The following is a 19877-nucleotide window of genomic DNA, read 5'->3' as shown; positions in this document are numbered from 1 at the left end:
CAGCTTTTTCTTCTTCTTGTTGCAATCCCGCCTTAAGTGTTCTGTGGAACCACAATTAAAGCATTTCCTTGCCTTTAATGCAGCCACCACGTGAGAAGATTTATGGCTTTGTTGAAATTCAGCCACAGGATGTTTAAGGCTCTGTTGTTTTGAAGCTTGTCTTCTTTCATAGGTTTCCAGTAGTTTTCCAGCTACATACTCGAGGGTTAAATTTTTCTCCTCTTGACTTTCCATCATGGTGACAACCGCGTCGTACGATGAATCAAGACTTGACAAAATCACATAGACTTGGTGTATAGTTGTAAACTCCATCCCTCGTGCCCTGAGTTGATTGAAGATTTCTCTCATGCTTTTCAAATGGTTTGACACAGACTCCCCTGGTTTCAGCTTCATTCCATACAGTTTCCGGGTTAGAATTACTTTACTGCCCGCTGTTTCTCTTTGATATACAGCTTGTAGCGCATTCCAGCACTCTTTTGATGTATTCAAAAACTGAATGAAGGAAATTTGAGAGTCTTCCACAGCTAATGCAATAACTGCCATTGCTTTTGCATCGTCCTTAAACCATTTAGCATTCTGTGGATCTGCTCTATCTGGTGGATCCTCTGTGACTACATACCACAGTTCAGCCTGAATCAGATACATTTGCATTTTGTAAGACCATAATGCATAGTTAGAGTCATTCAGCTTTTCCAACAATTGATGCAAACCAGACATATTAGCTCCTGCCATTCCCTCTGCTTTAGGAATTGGTATCTCACCGTCCTCCTGCTCAGAGTCCTCCTCAGAGTCAGCCGACTGAGATTTTTCCTCACTTTGCAGCACTGGCTTTAGCTTGATGTCTTCCTCCATCAACAGTTTTCTGTTTTAGCAGACTCCTGGTTCTGATACTGCACCGTTCCCATCAAGTTCTGGTTCTTCTGCCTGGATTAGGCTGGCGTAGGCTTCCTGGACTGGGCCCATAACCTTTGTTGGGTTATTGTGCCAGAACTTTTCTCTCTCTGGAACTCTGTTTGTGCTCAGAAACAAACACACATCACGCAGGTCTTACACAGCAGAGCTGGTTTATTTCCTTCAGGCTTCTGTGCAGTTCAGTTCAGATCAGCACACTGAGGCATACACAGAGAGCAGTGATCAGAGAGCAGTGATCAGTAAGCAGTGATCAGTTCCATTTTACACAAGTGAGAAACTATATACACATCTTACACAATTCTTATCTACATTACATACAGCTGTGATGAGGCTAACTTAGAATCTTGGCAAGGTTCCCAGAACAGCCTCTATCTCAAGGTAATTGCCCACAGATAGACTTTCTCTGTTTAACCCTGAGATAGCCATACACACACAATTTTAATGACTAAGCAAGTATTTATTTTCATATACTTAACAAGGAAGACTCGTGCTGGGTCTGATCGAACACGGGTTAGAGCTCACTATCGAGCCTACTCTGTGGCGGTGAGGGTGGCAAAGAGGCAGTTCTTTTCCACCAGCATTGCGTCTTCTCAGTGTCGTCCGGCGGAGCTTTTCCGGGTGGTTCGCGGCCTGTTACACTCTGGGCCAGGGCGAGAGATGGTGGAACCCTCGGTAGCACGCTGTGACAAATTTGCACGGCACTTTGAAGATAAAGTCGCTCAGATTCGTCATGAATTGGACACCACACTTAATGCAGCTCCACTAGTAGAGGTGTTCAGAGCGCCGTCCGGTTCAGTTTTATTGGATGAGTTTCAGTTAGTGAGGCCCGAGGATGTGGACAAGGTGCTTGGCCAAGTCCGGTCGACCACCTGTGTGCTTGACCCTTGCCCCTCATGGCTCATTACATCAAATAAGGAGGGGATCGCCGGCTGGGTCCAGGAGGTTGTAAATGCCTCCTTGAGAGAGGGAGTGGTGCCGGCCTCTTTAAAAGAGGCGGTAATTAGACCACTCCTGAAGAAGCCTAATCTGGACCCGGAAGATGTTAACAACTACAGGCCGGTGGCTAATATCCCTTTCCTGGGCAAGGTGCTTGAGCGGGTGGTTGCAGGACAACTCCAGGCACTCTTGAATGAAACGGATTATCTAGATCCATTTCAATCGGGCTTCAGGCCTGGTTTTGGAACGGAAACTGCCTTGGTCGCCCTGTGGGATGACCTCTGTCGGGAGAGAGACAGGGGGAGTGCGACCCTGTTGGTTCTCCTGGACCTCTCAGCGGCTTTCGATACCATCGACCATGGTATCCTTCTGGATAGGTTGTCTGAGCTGGGAGTTGGAGGTACTGCGTTGCAGTGGTTCCGCTCCTACTTGGATGGCCGATTCCAGAAGGTGGTGCTGGGGGATTATTGCTCTGTGCCGTGGCACCTAAGCCATGGGGTTCCACAGGGCTCTATCTTATCCCCTATGCTGTTTAACATATACATGAAGCCGCTGGGGGAGGTTATCCGGAGATGTGGACTGAGGTGTCATCAATATGCGGATGATACCCAGCTCTACCTTTCCTTTTCATCAAACCCAGGTGAGGCAGTGGCTGTTCTGAACCAGTGCCTGGACACGGTAATGGACTGGATGAGGGCTAATAAACTGAAACTCAATCCAGACAAGACGGAGGTACTGTTAGCGGGTGGTTCTTCTGTCCGGCGAGGTGATGTTTGCCCTGTCCTGGACGGGGTTGCACTCCCCCTAAAGGATCGGGTCCGTAGTTTGGGGGTGCTCTTGGATCCAGAACTGTCACTTGAGGCACAGGTGAACTCAGTGGCAAAGAGCACCTTTTATCAGCTCAGGCTGATATACCAGCTGCGCCCTTATCTGGACAGAGATAGCTTAGCTACAGTTATCCATGCTCTGATAACCTCTCGTTTGGATTACTGCAATGCGTTATACGTGGGGCTGCCTTTGAAAACGGTCCGGAAACTTCAACTGGTGCAAAACAGGGCAGCAAGGTTATTAACAGGGACTGGCCGGCGAGATCACATTACGCCAGTCCTTTTACAACTTCATTGGCTGCCAGTCCAGGTCCGGGCCCAATTCAAAGTGCTGGTATTAACATTTAAAGCCCTAAACGGTTTGGGGCCAGGTTATCTGAAGGAACGCCTCCTCCCATATGTACCTACCCGGACCTTAAGATCATCTACAGGGGCCCTTCTCCGTGAGCCCCTGCCAAAGGAAGTGAGGCAGGTGGCTACTAGGAGGAGGGCTTTCTCCGCTGTGGCACCCCGGTTGTGGAACGAGCTCCCCAGAGAGGTCCGCCTGGCGCCTACACTGTACTCCTTTCGTCGCCAGCTGAAGACCTTTTTATTCACTCAGTATTTTAACACTTAATTTTAACTTAAATTTAAATTTTACTGTTTTAACTCTGTATTTTAATCCTATATCAACTTTGCTGTGTGGTTTTATCCTGGTTGCGCTTTTTATACTGTATTTCGTAATTGTGTTTTAACCTGTTGGGTGTTTTACTGTGGTTTTAATTTTTGTGAACCGCCCAGAGAGCTTCGGCTATTGGGCGGTATAAAAATGTAATAAATAAATAAAATAAATAAATAAATAAATAAACAAGGGAGAGGGTCCTCACCACTGGCAAGGAGGCAAATGAATTTATGGAAACCTGCATAAGTGGTCTTAAAAGCATTTGTTTAGGTAGGCATAGAAAGCAATATAGCATCAGTAAGTCACTGACAAAAGTATCTTGGGGTCCATTTGTCTTTTTTCATTACCCTGTTGATAAGAATGACTAAACCATGTTCACATACTGTTTCTTATGCTCTTTTTCAGACTATAGACAGATATATAATACTCATAGAAGCAAGAGATATGGCGGGTCAGAGTTTTGGATTGTGCAACACTGGAACAGCTATAATTCAAGTTGAAGATTCAAATGATCATGCACCCTTGTGTGAACATGGCATGGTATGTCTGCCATTTTCAAATTTAGTATAACATTTAAGGTGCTTTTTTTTACATATATTATTTGCATTTGCTTTTTTAGTGTTGTTCCCATAAATTTCATTATTATTATTATTATTATTATTTATTTATATAGCGCCATCAATGTACATGGTGCTGTACAGAGTAAAACAAGAAAATAGCAAAACCCTGCCGCATAGGCTTACATTCTAATAAAATCATAATAAAACAATAAGAAGGGGAAGAGAATGCACCAAACAGGCACAGGGTAGAGTAAAACTAACTGTATAAAAGTCAGATCAAAATCAAGTTTTAAAAGCTTTAGGAAAGAGAAAAGTTTTTAGCTGAGCTTTAAAAGCTGCGATTGAACTTGTAGTTCTCAAATGTTCTGGAAGAGCGTTCCAGGCGTAAGGGGCAGCAGAAGAAAATGGACGAAGCTGAGCAAGGGAAGAAGAGACCCTTGGACAGGTGAGAAACATGGCATTAGAGGAGCGAAGAGCACGAGCGGGGCAATAGTGTGAGATGAGAGAGGAGAGATAGGAAGGAGCTAGACAGTGAAAAGCTTTGTAGGTCAACAGGAGAAGTTTATATTGGATTCTGATCCTATAGTTATTAAATAACTTTAATCTGGTTACATCACCCTTAATAAGAACAGAGATATTGTCCCACTAGTCCATTTGCTCTCTTATAATTTCTTACTCTCTGCTGGAACATTAGAGACATAAGCTGGGTTCTCACATCACACTAACGCATAGTGGGTGGCAAGCTACACTGGGTAGATGGTTATGCAAACAACCTACTGTGTTCTTGTCAGATGATCAGGGAAACGAGCTATACAGAGTAGTTTATTGCCCCCCTCCTCCTCTAGTTCTCCTGTAGCTGTCCCACCCAGGGCTGCAGTTATCCTGAAAATATACCATCATTGGATAGCATGTCATGGAAACCCAGTCTTACTTTAATTCCGTGTAAAGAATTGATATATTATGATGATTGAATTATATCTTAACTTATATCCTGAAGCCCTCCATATACGTTGGACTGCAACTCTCATAATGATAGGATTTGAATGATACGAAAGGCACTAGGCTTGGGAAGGCTGATTTAGGCTATAATTTATAAATCCACAGTGATTTAAAGTAGGGGTGTGCGGGGACCCCCCCCCCCTCCGAACCCCTCTGGTTCTTGATCTGGACCTTTGCACTGTGTTCCCTTTTAAGTGCTAATGTTGTCCTGAGATGCACTTTCATTATCTCCTTCCAATACACATTTTATTTATGAAAGATATTGTGGTTGAGGTTTAACTTTAAAAATTCGCTGGAAATCAGGGGATGATCCCATTTCCTTCAATGTGGCCATGCCGAAGGTCCTATGTGGAAGCTATCATGGTGCCCAGTTACATGTGTGTATCTTGAAAAATGACGGATATAGATGCAGTTTTGTAAATGGGGGTGGAAGCTTTAAAAATTCCCTAAAAATCAGGGGTTGATTCGATTTGCTTCAAATTGGCATGACTAAGAATCTATTTAGAAGCTAACATGCTGCCCAGCTAAATGTGTGTATCTTGAAAAATAAAAAAGTTATAGGCATTTTTCTTTTCCAATGCAAGTCAATGGGACCCCCCCCGATTTGACACAAAATGGCGTCCAGAGCGCCTGATCGAACCAAACTGATCCAGACCACCCCTGATCTGATTCCGATCTGAATTTAGGGGGACTGGATTGGCCCAATCCACTCTGGATCTGGGGATCCGGAACGGAGCGTAGCACAGCCCTAATTTAAAGCAATAAATGTGACAGCAAATGCATGCAAAACTAATATTGTTTGTGATTCCAGCAAACTTGCAACTATGACCACATGCTCCTGAACTAGGTATAATAAAACTAATAATATGCAAATCTTACTTATTTCAGTATGAAGCATATGTTTCTGAAAACACAGTTGGTGCAAAAGTAGTGGACATTTCTGCCATAGACAAAGATGCACATGGAACACCAGCCTGGCATGCCACCTTCAACATTATAAAGGGAAATGAAGATGGCGCTTTCAGAATTGAGAGAGATCAGAATTCAAATATTGGTACTATATGTATTGAAAAGGTAAGGGAAGATGGAAAAGATATCAAATGGAATGGGATGTAATTTCATAAGCATTTTAGTACATTTTAAGTGGTTTCAATCCTGTCTGGTGAATACAGAAGTTAACAATAGTTACCAGTCAGATTTTAAGACCTCTGGCTCTCTGCAACTGAACTGTTCTCCCTGAAATTAATAGTTCTTCCTCAGTAAATGCGTTTTTCCAGATAATTATCTGTGTGTTGACCACATATTTTAGCAGGTGTTTTTTTTCCATTTTAAAGCAGATGTACTTTTCCTCTTAGGAACTCCTTTAAAAGAAAAGCAGGCATTGTGGTACGAAAGGAAAAAAGAACACCTAACACAGATCCATTTGAGTATCATGGCTCAGTGTATATTATCATTCCTCTATTACCAGTGTGCAGCCTTTGAGAGCTGTTGCTTTTGTCACCAAACTGGCTCCAGCCATGCACAAGAGGAAAACATCAGTAGATGTATTAAAAAAAACCCATTAGGAAAAAACATTGAGAGAATCTTTACAGCCCTAAGTGGCCATGGAATGCCGACTGACTGTTGCAGGTGGGGTTGGTGGTGGGAGGAGGGTTGGAATGGTGGGAATCCTGAATAGGATCCTTTTTCAAGAGCTACTAAAAAGAGGGCCTTTTCTGCTGTTGCACCTTGGTTGTGGAATGAGCTTGCCGAGCACCTACATTGTAGTCTTTTTTCGTGCAGGGTGAATACCTTATTTTGCCAGACATGTTGGTCTTTTGGTTGTTTTAAAATAAGTTACTGTATTTTAAATTTTTGTACTGCTGGTAGGTTTTATTTTGATTTTATACATTTCATTCTAAATTCTTAAACTTCTGTATTAGATGGTTTTACCGTAATATAATGTGCCTATGTGTGACAGTGTGTGTATGTGTAAATTAAAACATTTTGTTTTAGGTCCCACTTTTTCTCCTAGCATACATAGGAAATCACTGTGTATTAGTTTACAATACTAATCTTGCTTCCTTTGGAATTATTGGAAAATCTGATTGGTGGTAGTGAGATTAGAGGAGATTCCCTTCATTAAAAAGCAAGTGTTTCTTAACCTTAACCTATTTTTGAGCTCCAGTTTATTTGCATCTAGATAACAGGATGCAATTTGCGGAAGAGGCAGGACAAGAAAGGGTCTCTGCTATTAAAAGTCTATTTGGCATTTGCCAATAAGAGTGGAGTGTCAAACTGACACCATGCTTCATTACCATTCCTAAAAAGTAGAGGTGGCTGGAGAACAGTGTGTGTGCACCTTCCTGATCCCACTGGGTAATATCCCTTGCAGCAAAATTCAGCAAACAGGTGCTAAGAATTGGTCTGCAAAGGGAGAGAGATCTAGCTGTATTAAGCTGAATGAGAACAGGTATTCCTAATCTATCATAATGATTTCTTTAGTCCTTATACATAATGTTTGGGTTAGTGCTGAGGGAAGCATGTGATATATTGCAGCCTTCCTTAGAAGCTAGCCAAGGTTCTGCCATAATTTTAGAGGAGCTGAGGATGGGTGGGCACGTCCAGTTGGTTGTCACACCCATAAGCATTTCTCAGGAGTTCAGTTGGGTCTTAATGGAGGTGCACTTAACACATGCTGTCCCTGACGTTAAGTCCTCCCTGATAATGTTAGGAGTGTGATGATGATGGCTGAGGACTCTTTCCCCCACTCCTGACCACCTGGCAACTGCTTGCCTGGTCCCTCTAGAGTCTTCTTTGAGCTTCCATGGCCTGTTCAGTAAAACCCTTTTGTATCACATTAGAGAGAAAGGGAACTAGGAAGATTCCACTGAGTACCTAATTAGAGGCAAGAATAGAAGGAACAGATTTGTTAAGGCCATTTAAAACATACTGGGTTAACAGAGAGCCCATAAAATCCTTATTTTGTTGACAGCCTATCTGGGAGATCTCTGAAATCAAGGAAAGGGACATTCCATCCCCAAACTACTTCAGAGTGGGGATCAGATTTTTTTAAAAGAAAAAAAAAAGGATTACTTTGCTCATACTTCATTGTCATTTTTTATTATGAATATTAGACAATTATAATAAAATGTTGTTAACTTACAGTAAGTCTTGCAATTGACTTTGCATATATTTTCCAGGGACTAGACTATGAAAAAACCAAGGAGAGAAGATTGGAAATAGTTTTGAATAATGAAGCACCTTATGCTGTAGCACCAAATGCAAGAGCAATTTCTACAAGTACTTGCGTTGTTATTGTCAAAGTATGGGATGTGGATGAAGGGCCCGTATTTGATCCTTGTGTATATATCTTAAATATTAAGGAAAGCTTGCCAGGTGGAACACTGGTTGGGGATTACAGAGCAAGGGACCCAGAAACTGGAAATAGTGAAGGCATAAGGTATTGCATTTTATTTGCTTAATTTACTGGATAGTATTTTTGTGTCGTTGTTGTTAAAGTATAGACATAGCTCTAGAGATGAAAAGTACTTTGTAGATATAGATTGTTTTACCGCTATACAGGTTGGTTATCTATATGTTACACAAATAATTCCAATAGCCATATTTTATTCTAACAGCTATAGAATACTAAATGATCCATGTAAATGGATCACTATCAATGACGCAGGCGAGATCAGAACCACTCAACTCTTGGACCGGGATCTACCAGATATGAGAGCGTACCAGTGTAACGTAACAGTATCTGCAACTGACCGAAGTGAGTACCAAATGCCACAAGTAACTTACTTGTCTTATTGTAAACCACTGTGCTTGAGGCTGCAATACTTTCTTTTATGAGATTTGCTCCCTCAAAGAAGCACAAGAGGCATTAAGGACACTGGGCCATTAAAGTCCAGCTGTGTTTGGCCCTAGTTTTTCAAATGTTTAGACTTCCCTTATTTGTTATTGTGTTTTGTTTTAATTTTTTTTTTCATATCCTACTTTAACAATATTCACTCAGGCTCTTTGGCTGGCATAAAAGATTTGTACAAGAAGATGGCAGGTACATGAGAAGATGGTAGGAGGTTTTTAGGTGACAATGATTTGAATATAGAAGTTAACAAAGGAATGAGGGATGTCTTAGGCCCTAAGATTTAGGGGGTTACTCCAAAATGGCCATTTTAGATGTTAAAAATATGGTTAATATCTTAGGCAGAATAACAACCAACCAGCCCACTTTCAAATTCTTTGCCCTACAAAAATTACAATGGTTTATGATTAACATGTTTAGTTTTTTCATTCATTTCAGTTATAATCATGTCTGAGGGTAACCATGGTTTCCTCTTAACCAGATTGTTAAACTGAGTTTTCTTAGAATTTTCTACTTTTAATCAATTCTGAGATAATAGATCTTAAATCAGTTTTTTAAAACACATTTGTACAGTTTCAAAAATTGATAAGGCATCCAATTACTCATAAATCTGTCCACTTGTTTTATCTTAAATGAATATAATTATCATAATTGCTATCAAAGCACATTCCCACATTTTTCTAGCCATGCTTTTAACTGTTTGTATTTCTATTTGTCTCCAATTTTAGCTTGTATAATTTTTGTATAATTCTTTGCTTTTGTAACCGTATGAGATTAAAAGGTTTTATTTTGCTGACCAGTGATGGTCAAATATACCTGCATGAATTGATCTTTAAAGTCTTCAGGGATCCTAGCTGTGGATAAAACATTGTTGTTGAATATAGATTTCAAACTTTGTTATGAAACTAGTTAAAAACCAAGGATGGCGAAGGAACGGCCAGAATAGCTGTTGTTTCAGCATAGTAAGAGTGAATAGGAAAATTAGCACTTTTTGTCTGCACTACTGACTCATTCTGTGTCTAATCCTAAACAGAAACCCTTCTTCAAATCACACACATCTAGGAGTTCATGATCCTATCGTTCATATTATAATGAAATCACAAATGTCTTATCAACTTTATGACTGCTCAAAAAGTTATCCTCTTTTCCCCCTCTGAGGTTCTAATTTGCTCAACATTATTTTTCACACTTTCACATTGCTGTTTGCTAATGGTCCTATGTGATAATGGGAAGTCAGCATGTTGCCTGACACAACTCTTTCATTCTACATATGCAATGCCAGAAAGATTTAGACCAGTAGTGAAGCCATCCATTTCTCCTGACCCCCCACAGCTTCCCCATGGCTTTACTCTTCTGCCTGCTAGATATAGACATGGTTCACATGTAGCGACAACCCAGACTATGGGTACCATCAAGGGTTATCATTGAATTGTGTGTTTTCATTGTGTGAACCCTGCATTGTGATTTAACTGTGTGTTGCTAACCATGAATAACTGAGAGTTCACAACCCTACAACAAACCAAGGGTTCTCTTCTTGGGTTGCTCATGTTTAACAACCCATAGTTCAACCATAGTGCAGGGTTTGCATGTAAAGACAATCCACGATTCTACTACAACTTATGCTTTGTGTTTTCATTATGTGTGAACTAGGCCACAGTGTTTTTGCTTGGCCTGGAGGATTGGATCAGCAGGAGTCATCCCTTCCCTGCCACTCAAGACAAGTGAATCCACCCACCATGTAAAGACATATATGACTGTGTGAAACCACACGGGACCCAAGAGCCTAGGGGAAAAGAAAATGCAAGGATGCCTTTGAAAAAGGAAACTTCATAAAATATTTTCATCAAGAATTAATTCTATTGTTTCCAAAGGCTCCATAAAGAGAACACAAAACCCCTTCATACATCTCCCAGTTATCTATATTTGCTTTTGTAAAAGTTGCTCCACTTACCTGACACAGACACATGCCTTGCCCTTGGGGCTTGCAAAACTTTCCCAAACTCCTCTGTGAAAAGGAGGAGCTGGGTCAATCTTTTAATTGCAAATATGATGCTTTGTCTAATTAATGCCACATGTGAACATGCAAAAATGAAAAGGGAATTTGAAATGCCTTGTACTTGTGAGCATTTTGGGATGTGTCCCCTCTGTGAGTACAGCGTCTCTCACTGCGGTAATCTTAGATTGCATTGTCTGGGTGAATTTTCATGCAAATAGCTGCTATGAGCAGGAATGTTATTCTATATAGCTATGGTGGCACCAGCGATAATTTCTGAAGTGCAAGGATGCTCATTATAACTTATTACCATGGTTTGGGTAAAACATGTGAATAGCATTGAATTGTAAGGCTGGCACTAAAATTGTTTGTATTTCCTAGGTGGTAAAACAGGCACTGGAGTAGTGGTGGTTAATCTACTAGATGAGAATGATAATTTCCCAGTGATAATGCAACCAAACTACATAATGTGCAACGACAGAAAACCAATTTGTCTTACTGCCGTGGATGCTGATATATCTCCTCATACAGTTCCTTTCCAATTTCAACTTCCTGACCAGATGATTCCACAGTGGAGACTAACGCCACATGATGGTGTGTATCTCATTACTAAAATTTTATTTCTGGAGTAACAACTAAGTTAACTATTTTAAAATGAAGTTCACCACTGAATTCATATTATTTATTTTACAGAAAAATCTGCGTATCTGGAACCAGTGGGCTACATAGATTATGGTGTATACACAATTCCTGTCCAAGTAACTGATATTGCAGGCAAAAGTGGAATCAGTGAAGTAACAGTTCATGTGTGTGATTGTACAATCCCCAGTGATTGTCGTTATCAAGACAAGCAAGGAACACCTAATGTTACTCTTGGTATTTGGGCCATCCTCGCAATGGTTTTAGGATCGTTATTGTTGTTGTGTAAGTATAGCTATCCTTTTTTTAAAATGAAATGTAATATTTGCCATTAACGTCAAGTTGAAAGAGATGCCGTGTAAGATAAAGGTTCGTTTTGACATCTTAATCCTGCAAAGCAGTTAAACTGGTTTATTTAAATCATTGCCCATTAAATATTGCATTGAATTGACAGTTGAATAAGTAAGCCAACAAAGTACTACAACCGTGCTTCAATCTCTTTTAACACTCACTCAGGTTGTTTCAATGAAATGCATAGGTACCCCAGTACCGCTAGTGATACGCTTCATGTGGAAACAGGTTTCTGCAAGTGTCTCGTTTTCAGAATGCGGAGGCACAGGGGCAGTTAGAAGCACCTGGCACCCTTTCCTGCCCCTGCTTTGGCCTTGCATGGTACTTTGGTCATGCAGCTGACAACCCCCACCTCAGTAGCTTGTAAGTAAGGAGGGAGGCTGGTTGTTCATCATGCTCATCATGCTCACCAAGGGCAAGCAAAGGCAGCAAGCCCTTGCTTGCAAGGGCAAGCAAGGGCAGCATAATCATCCCTTGTTTGAACCATATTGTTTACCCCCAACACCACCCTCAAACTCCATTCCAAATTTCCAAAAGACGGAATTCGGTGTGACAAACTTTGAAGAGGAGGAGCTACTACACCAAAGTTGCTGATTAAGGCCTTTGCTAGACCAGCCTATATCCCGAGGTGGTTGTTGTTATTATTATTATTATTATTATTATTATTATTATTATTTATTTATTTATTTATTTATTTATTTATATAGCACCATCAGTGTACATGGTGCTGTACAGAGTAAAACAGTAAATAGCAAGACCCTGCCGCATAGGCTTACAATCTAATAAAATCATAGTAAAACAATAAGGAGGGGAAGAGAATGCAAACAGGTACAGGGTAGGGTAAGCAGGCACAGGGTAGGGTAAAACTAACAGTAGAAAGTAACAGTAGAAGTCTGCACGGGATCGTGCAGTCTGCAGACAGTAGAAGTCTGCACGGGATACACGGGATCGTCCCTGTGCGTCCAGATGACGCACAGGGGATCCCAGGCTCAGGCAGGGATCAATCCTCCCTGGCCCCTTGATATAGGCCTACCCTTTGGCCCCGCTTTTTCCCACGGACCCGGGCTGAGCCAGAAACCACGAGAGTGTGGCCTGTTTCCGCGGCTTTTCCAGGCTCTGTGCAATGCGCTCCTCAGGAGTGCTGTGCGTATTGGGGCTAGGGTGGGGGGAGCGGGGAAATCAAGGTTTTTTAAAAAAACAACCCTTACCTTGGCCTCGTTCTCTCGTGCACAGCCGGCCCTTTGAAAGTTTTTTTAAAAATGGTGGGCGTGATGGCTCTCTTTTTGAGCTCGTCGCACTTTGCATGTAAGCTAAAGCGAGATCTCGTGTTATTCACAATGCAAGTTCTCCCCTCCTCTTCCCTGGATTTTCAGGTAGGTCTAGCAAAGGCCTAAGAGAGCTGTATTTACTACATTTCTATTCCAGACTTCTCCCTGCCATGCGACCCTCCAGCAGTCTCCTTTAAAATCAGCATAATCAACATACAACAAAGTAATTTACGCATATTAAAATTAAATTCAAATGTAGATATCTATTTTAAATAACCACCTCTTTAAAGTTGGGTAAACTTTAAACTGTGTAAACTGTCTTTTACACAGTCTTCACTCATCTCCTGTATTGTAGGTCTATGGCCATGCAATATTAGATGTCAGCTTACTTGTTGAGCAGCAGCATTATAAATAAATGTCAGCAATATACTAATGCTATAGAAACTTGACTGGTTGTGGTGGCTGGTTATTAGAGTAAAACTGTTAAATGATTATGATTCTTTTGTTGAAAAATTGTCATTTTTTATTATGTACTGGTCCAATTAAGTGCAAGAGAGTGCTAATCCACGTTCTCTATTAGAGATATTATGAAACAGTATAGAATGTATTTTTCACATGAAAAATGGAGTGTGAATAATTGATTATTTCTTAATTATTTGTATGATCTAATACTTGTAAAATAAATGTTAAAAATTCTTTAAAAAAGAAAACTGGTAAACGAATGTGGTGGTTATCCCTGTTTTTAATGTGGTTGAAAGGTGGTATATCATCATTGATTATAATACCATATGTACAGTCCTAGACTCCCAATTGGGAATATCGTAATTTAGGAGCTTTAATCAGCGTAAAGAGAGTGGATTACATAGCAGGGTAACAGCTTTTGGTTAGATGTTTCTGAAATAATCCAAGCTCTGGCAGTTTGTTAGAACAAATGCCGCCAAGTTAGAAGACCAGTTCAGACTTGACCCTAAACCTGTAGTTCAGTGGTGGGGAACCTCTGGCTTGCAGTCTGGATCCACTTCACCGGGCCTCCCCAGCTATCCTCCCAGGGCCCCTCTCCAAAGGCTCATCCCTGGGAAAAGCAGGCGGTGAGGGAAGGTGACTCTGTAGGGAGATGCTTCCTGAAGGCATCTGGAGCGCCTTGAGGTGGGGCTTCCCAACAGATCGGCTCCCTCTTCAACTCTGCAGTGGAAACAGCTCAGCAGAGACAGAGTGTGCCCCCTAATCCCCACCCTGCTACTGTTCAGGAAACAGCTGGGCAGCAGCAAAGAGGGAGCTGCTTCTCCAGCCTGATGGGTTATATGGGGCTGGCAAAGCAGCGAGTTTTCATCAGATGGTATGGAAACAGATTGGGATGGCAAAACAAAGACACAGGAGCATTCTGCTTCTCAAGCTTTATTGGGTCTGGCTGGTGAAACGGCCTCCCTATTTGCCTCTGCTAGGCTGTTTCCTGAGCAGTGTGGCAAGGTAGGAAGGTGATCACAAGAAGGTGAGATTTAAACCTCTTCTCCCTGTGATCTCCCCACCCCCTGTCCCCCTACTATTCAGGAAACAGTTAAGCAGTGATGAAGAGGGAGTTGTGTGAGTGGATGTGAAAGAGAGGGGGTGCTGCAGTTTTATATTTCACCCCAGTGATGGCAGACAGCCTGCGAAAGTTTAGCCCTGATGGAATGTGACCTTCCTTCTTTAAAATAATAAAAAATCCTCCCATCGTTGCTCTGGTTAGTTCAAACAAACCAGGATCAAACTGTGGTACTTGAGCCTGACTTGTTCACTAACTGGCCACAACTACCATTGACTGTGCTGGTTAGGTTTGATGGTCATAATAGGCCAGAACATCAGGAGGGCAACAAGTTGCCAACCCCTATTCTAAACCATGGTTTGACGTTATGTTTGTACCAGCCCTCTTAGTATTATTTTTTTTAAAAAAATTGGGATAGTATTAAATGCAAGACTTTGCATATTCTATGGTATGCAAGATAAGCAAATTATCTTGTTTGATGTATTTTAATGGCACGTATACATCCTTACACATCCAACTTAGAACCTGGTCTCATTGAAGATAATAGCCATATTCAAATGTTCTGTACCTGAATAGGGCAATGCATGAGGAAAGTGAGCACTCTGTCGCTTTTGGTTGCCCTCAACTCATGGAGGGCAATCGTCTAAAGAAGAGAGCCTCCTGTATTTGTAGAAGCCCTCCATGTGAGCAAGAAGTTCTATGTCGTTGGGTTAACTCTGGAATTGCCACCATGATACGCAACGTGGGTCACTATTAGGATAAATGGTGAGGGGGTGGGATGGAGTGTGTATGCCGCCCTAGTTGGAGTAAGTGTGTCACAACAAGGCTCTTTTAAGAAATAAATACTAATAAGAAATAATACATAGATGTACTGGCATCTCATTATGTCTGTTTCCCCTCCTTTCCAGTAATCCTGATAACACTTTGTGGCTGTTGTGGTGGTGGTGGATTTTGTGGAGGTGCACCTGTGGGCACTACTAAGCATGTGTGTGATGATTCAGCTAATCAGAACTTAATCATATCAAATACTGAAGCACCTGGAGAAGAGGTAATGGTAAGTGATTATTTTTATTGATTATATCTAAGGTACCTACAAATACTAGATGATACCCACAGCTTAAGAGATGGGGCTGTCTCAACATGTCTTTGGCCCAACAGATGCAAAAGAACACATGCTTGATCTGGTTTTCTCAACTGGACAGGAAGATGGTGATGTGAAAGTGGGGGAATTAAGATCTACCCCCTTGTCGCACAGGCGGACTCAGTGGCAAGGAGTACCTTTTATCAGCTTAGGCTGATATACCAACTGTGCCCTTATCTGGACAGAGATAGCCTAGCTGCAGTTATCCATGCTCTGATAACCTCTTGTCTGGATTACTGCAATGTGTTATACTTGGGCCTGCATTGGAAAACAGTTTGGAAACTTCAGCTGGTACAAAACAGGGCAGCACATATGTTAATAGGGACTGGCCAACGAGACCACATCACACCCGTCCAATTCCAGCTTCACTGGCTGCCAGTCCAAGTCCAATTCAAAGTGCTGGTATTAACATTCAAAGCCCTAAATGGTTGGGGCCAGGCTATCTTCTTTTTGAAGCCAGGTGAATTTATTTATTTATTTATTACATTTTTATACTGCCCAATAGCCAAAGCTCTCTGGGTGGTTCACAAAAATAAAAACCATAATAAAACAACCAACAGTCTAAAAACACAAATACAAAATACATTGTAAAAAGCACAACCAGGATAAAACCATGCAGCAGAAATTGATATAAGATTAAAATACGGAATTAGAACAGTAAAATTTAAATTTAAGTTAAAATTAAGTGTTAAAATACTGAGAAAATAAAAAGGTATTCAGCTGGCAATGAAAGGAGTACAGTGTAGGCGCCAGGCAGACCTCTCTGGGGAGCTCGTTCCACAGCCGGGGTGCCACAGCAGAGAAAGCCCCCCTCCTAGTAGCCACCTGCCTCACTTCCTTTGGCAGGGGCTCACAGAGAAGGGCCCCTGTGGATGATCTTAAGGTCTGGGCAGGTACATATAGGAGGAGGCGTTCCTTCAAATAACCTAGCCCCAAACCGTTTAGGGCTTTGAATGTTAATATCAGCACTTTGAATTGGGCCCGGACCTGGACTGGCAGCCAATAAAGTTGCAAAAGGACTGGCGTAATGCGGTCTCGCCGGCCAGTCCCTGTTATTAGGCAGGCTGCCTTGTTTTGTACCAGCTGAAGTTTCCGGACCGTTTTCAAAGGCAGCCCCACGTATAACGCATTGCAGTAATCCAAACGAGAGGTTATCAGAGCATGGATAACTGTAGCTAGGCTATCTCTGTCCAGATAAGGGCATAGTCGGTATATCAACCTAAGCTGATAAAAGGTGCTCTTTTAATATTTTACCTTTATATTTTTCCAGTATTTTAATAGCTTATCATTTTAGTGTTTTAACTTTGCTGTTTTAAATCTGTATAAATTTTTGCATTGGTGCTTGGTTTTATCCTGTTTGTGCTTTTATATTGTACTTTTATATTGTGATTTTTATATTGTGGTTTGTTTCATTCTGTATTTATTGCATTGGCCTGAATAGCATAGTTCATAATCTCAGGAATTAATAATGTAAATTATTGTGTTAATTTGAAAAGCAGATATTTATAAGGCATCAGAGTGCACAGGGTCGTTTCCTGCAGTAGACCACAATAATTGACACTTTTAGTTCTTAAGTGGTTCAGATGAGAAAACTGAACTTAACAAAACATGTAATCATTTAAATCATTAAACCAATCTGGAACATATTTTAGGTATGGAATGGTATATAAATATTGTAAATAAATAAATGAATAAATAAAAGATATCAGTGAACAGTGGAGGGTGTTAAATAAAGTTAGTGATATTTAACTGGATTGGTCTCCAATGAAAGGTCTATAGAGGACGAGCTTGGATATGATGAAAATCCAGCAGAAAATATGGAAGCAGAAATTGCATCCCTGATTTCTTTGATTGTGACAATATGCAAATCAACTCTCAGATGTCACCCTTTCTCTCCAAGCACTGTCATATATTTTTTTTCTGTTATTTTTTTCTTTTAGGACCCCAATATAATTCCTGTGAAAACAGGAAACATAGTTACTTGTGATCAAGGGGCTATAAAAAATGGGGGACAAGAATGCTTTGAAATGCTCAAGGGACACCAAACACTGGAATCGGTTAAGGGAGGAGGCCACCACACCTTAGAATCTGTCAAAGGACTGGGACATCATACCTTAGACTACGGAAGGGGAAATGGACAGTCCATGGGGGATACATATAGATACAATTATTCAGAATGGCAGAATTTCACACACCCTCACCTAACTGAGGTAAGTACTCTGGCATATATTTAGTTATTCTTAGCTTACAATTTCTTAGAGGTAATATTAATTATCTACAATTTTGGGTGATATATTTTGAAGAAATGTTTAAGATTTATTTGAATTCATCCTATAGCTTGGAACGTTACTGTTCAGACAGCCCTTTAGTTATCCTTTTGTGTTTGGATTTAAGGGGGTGGGAACTTTGCTCTGTTTGAAATGGTTACATTGTTTTAAGAAGAGACTGTTCTATTTTGCAATTTCTATTGGCTTTGTTTTCGATTCCCCCACTCGGCTGTAGTGTTCTCCCCACCCTACTTTTGACCTAATCTATCAGTATTTCTCCACTATTGGCCACCACTGTTGATGGTAGAAGCTGCTTAGCTAGTGCAGCCGGAGAAACTGTATCTGGTATGAACTGCAGACCAGAAGCTAAACCCATCTATAATAAATAATAGACCATTATGTTTTTCATTTTCTTGGTAAATTATTTGGGATTTTTTTTTAATAAAGAACTTAATATCATGTGTGATCAGTAGAAGTTAAATTTGTTAAAATATTCATAGAATGAATGATATAGACCAATCATGTGCATTTTTTGTATATAGGAATCGATTAGAGGACACACTCTGATTAAAAATTAAACCTTGAAAGGTAAATCAATGAAATTATTTTTATGCCATATGTTAAGATTAGTTTAAGGGAAAAAAAATAACATGACGTGTTTCCCCCCCTCCCCCATGCAGAAAGTATATTTGTGTGGACAGGATGAAGAGCATAAGCATTCTGATGACTATATCCTTTCATATAACTATGAAGGAAGAGGATCTCCGGCAGGCTCTGTAGGCTGCTGCACTGATCAGCAGGAAGAAGAGGCGCTTGACTTTTTAGATCAGCTGGAACCCAAGTTTCGGACATTAGCAGAAACCTGTGTGAAGAGATAAGTCTGCTGACGACTGCAGAAAACCATCGCCCTTTCCCACAGGGTAGCTGTTTTAAAACTTGAATACAGCAGATTTTTCTTTCCTTTTTCTTTCTTCTCATGGGAGTGGCTAATGAAAATACATTCTAACGTCAGGTTTATCAGTATCAAGCTTTCTGTACCAAAACTTCTGGGCGCTGTTTGCTATTTGTTCTAAATATGTACTCTCTTAGATTTACATTGGAACATCTATTTTTTTTAACCGAAGTTACATTGCTTTCTTAATAGCAACAGATTTTCTGGTTTTCTGTGCATCTACCTTTTACAGGAAGGTGAAGTGTATTCTTTACCATTTTAGTAACTAAGCTTTTAAAAAGAATATTACTGGTTGTTTGGGCCTGGGTGGTAGTAAGCTTTGTTTTGATTCATCTGAATCTTTCCTTTAGTTTATAGAAAGAAGTGTTAAAATAACTACTGCTGAATGTTAAAATAGTTGCTAATTTCTTATATACTTATGAGACCAAAGTTTTTGTTTTGTTTTTAAGAATTGGGTGATTGAATTTAAGCAACAAAATGTTACGGCCGACCATGCCCTTTCCAAGTTCCACTATTCCACTCCCCCCCCTTTCTGGGTTTTCCCCTACTCAGTCCTCTCTAGCCACTGAACATGCTCAGCCTCTCCAGCAGCAGAGGCAGTAAGCTTATGTACACCAGTTGCTGGGGAACATGAGTGGGAGTGTGCTGTTGCACTTGTGCCCTACTTGTGAGCTTCCCGTTGATAGCTGGTTGAACACTGTGTGAACAGAACGCTGGACTAAATGGATCCTTGGTCTGATCCAGCATGGTTCTTCTGATATTCTTACATCATTGGGCTGGTCAGTAAGTTTTTTCCCCTCAAGTTTTTTTAGTGTATTTTTGCAAACTTTGGATTCCTTCCCCATGCTCACCCCCCAAGCCTGCTGATACCTCTCCCTTTTGTGTGTATGGTGCACATTGGCTAGCTGAGGAACAGCACTCAGTCAATGAGCTAGTTATTAATATAAATGATATGCTAGATGCTATGAATTAGGCAAAAGCTCCTAAAGTTGAAAA

At 40.8% G+C, this 19877-nt stretch overlaps 1 protein-coding gene across 1 annotated transcript in view; it reads left to right on the top strand.

The window, feature by feature from the left end:
• Positions 1 to 19676, top strand: part of LOC134401581 (desmocollin-1-like) — a 41419-nt gene extending 21743 nt beyond the window's left edge. The window contains exons 8-16 of the mRNA XM_063130674.1: positions 3742 to 3876; positions 5784 to 5969; positions 8078 to 8337; positions 8516 to 8655; positions 11123 to 11335; positions 11435 to 11665; positions 15430 to 15575; positions 17603 to 17872; positions 18610 to 19676. Of these exons, the coding sequence (XP_062986744.1) occupies positions 3742 to 3876; positions 5784 to 5969; positions 8078 to 8337; positions 8516 to 8655; positions 11123 to 11335; positions 11435 to 11665; positions 15430 to 15575; positions 17603 to 17872; positions 18610 to 18807 (1779 nt within the window). The 3' untranslated portion in view covers positions 18808 to 19676. The remainder of the gene's footprint in view (positions 1 to 3741; positions 3877 to 5783; positions 5970 to 8077; positions 8338 to 8515; positions 8656 to 11122; positions 11336 to 11434; positions 11666 to 15429; positions 15576 to 17602; positions 17873 to 18609) is intronic.
• The last annotated feature ends 201 nt before the right edge of the window (positions 19677 to 19877 follow it).

This window comes from Elgaria multicarinata, chromosome 7 (genome assembly GCF_023053635.1).
Source record: "Elgaria multicarinata webbii isolate HBS135686 ecotype San Diego chromosome 7, rElgMul1.1.pri, whole genome shotgun sequence".
NCBI classification, from domain to species: domain Eukaryota; kingdom Metazoa; phylum Chordata; class Lepidosauria; order Squamata; family Anguidae; genus Elgaria; species Elgaria multicarinata.
The sequence above is the reverse complement of the archived record's forward strand: the minus strand, read 5'-3'. Positions and strand labels throughout refer to the sequence as shown.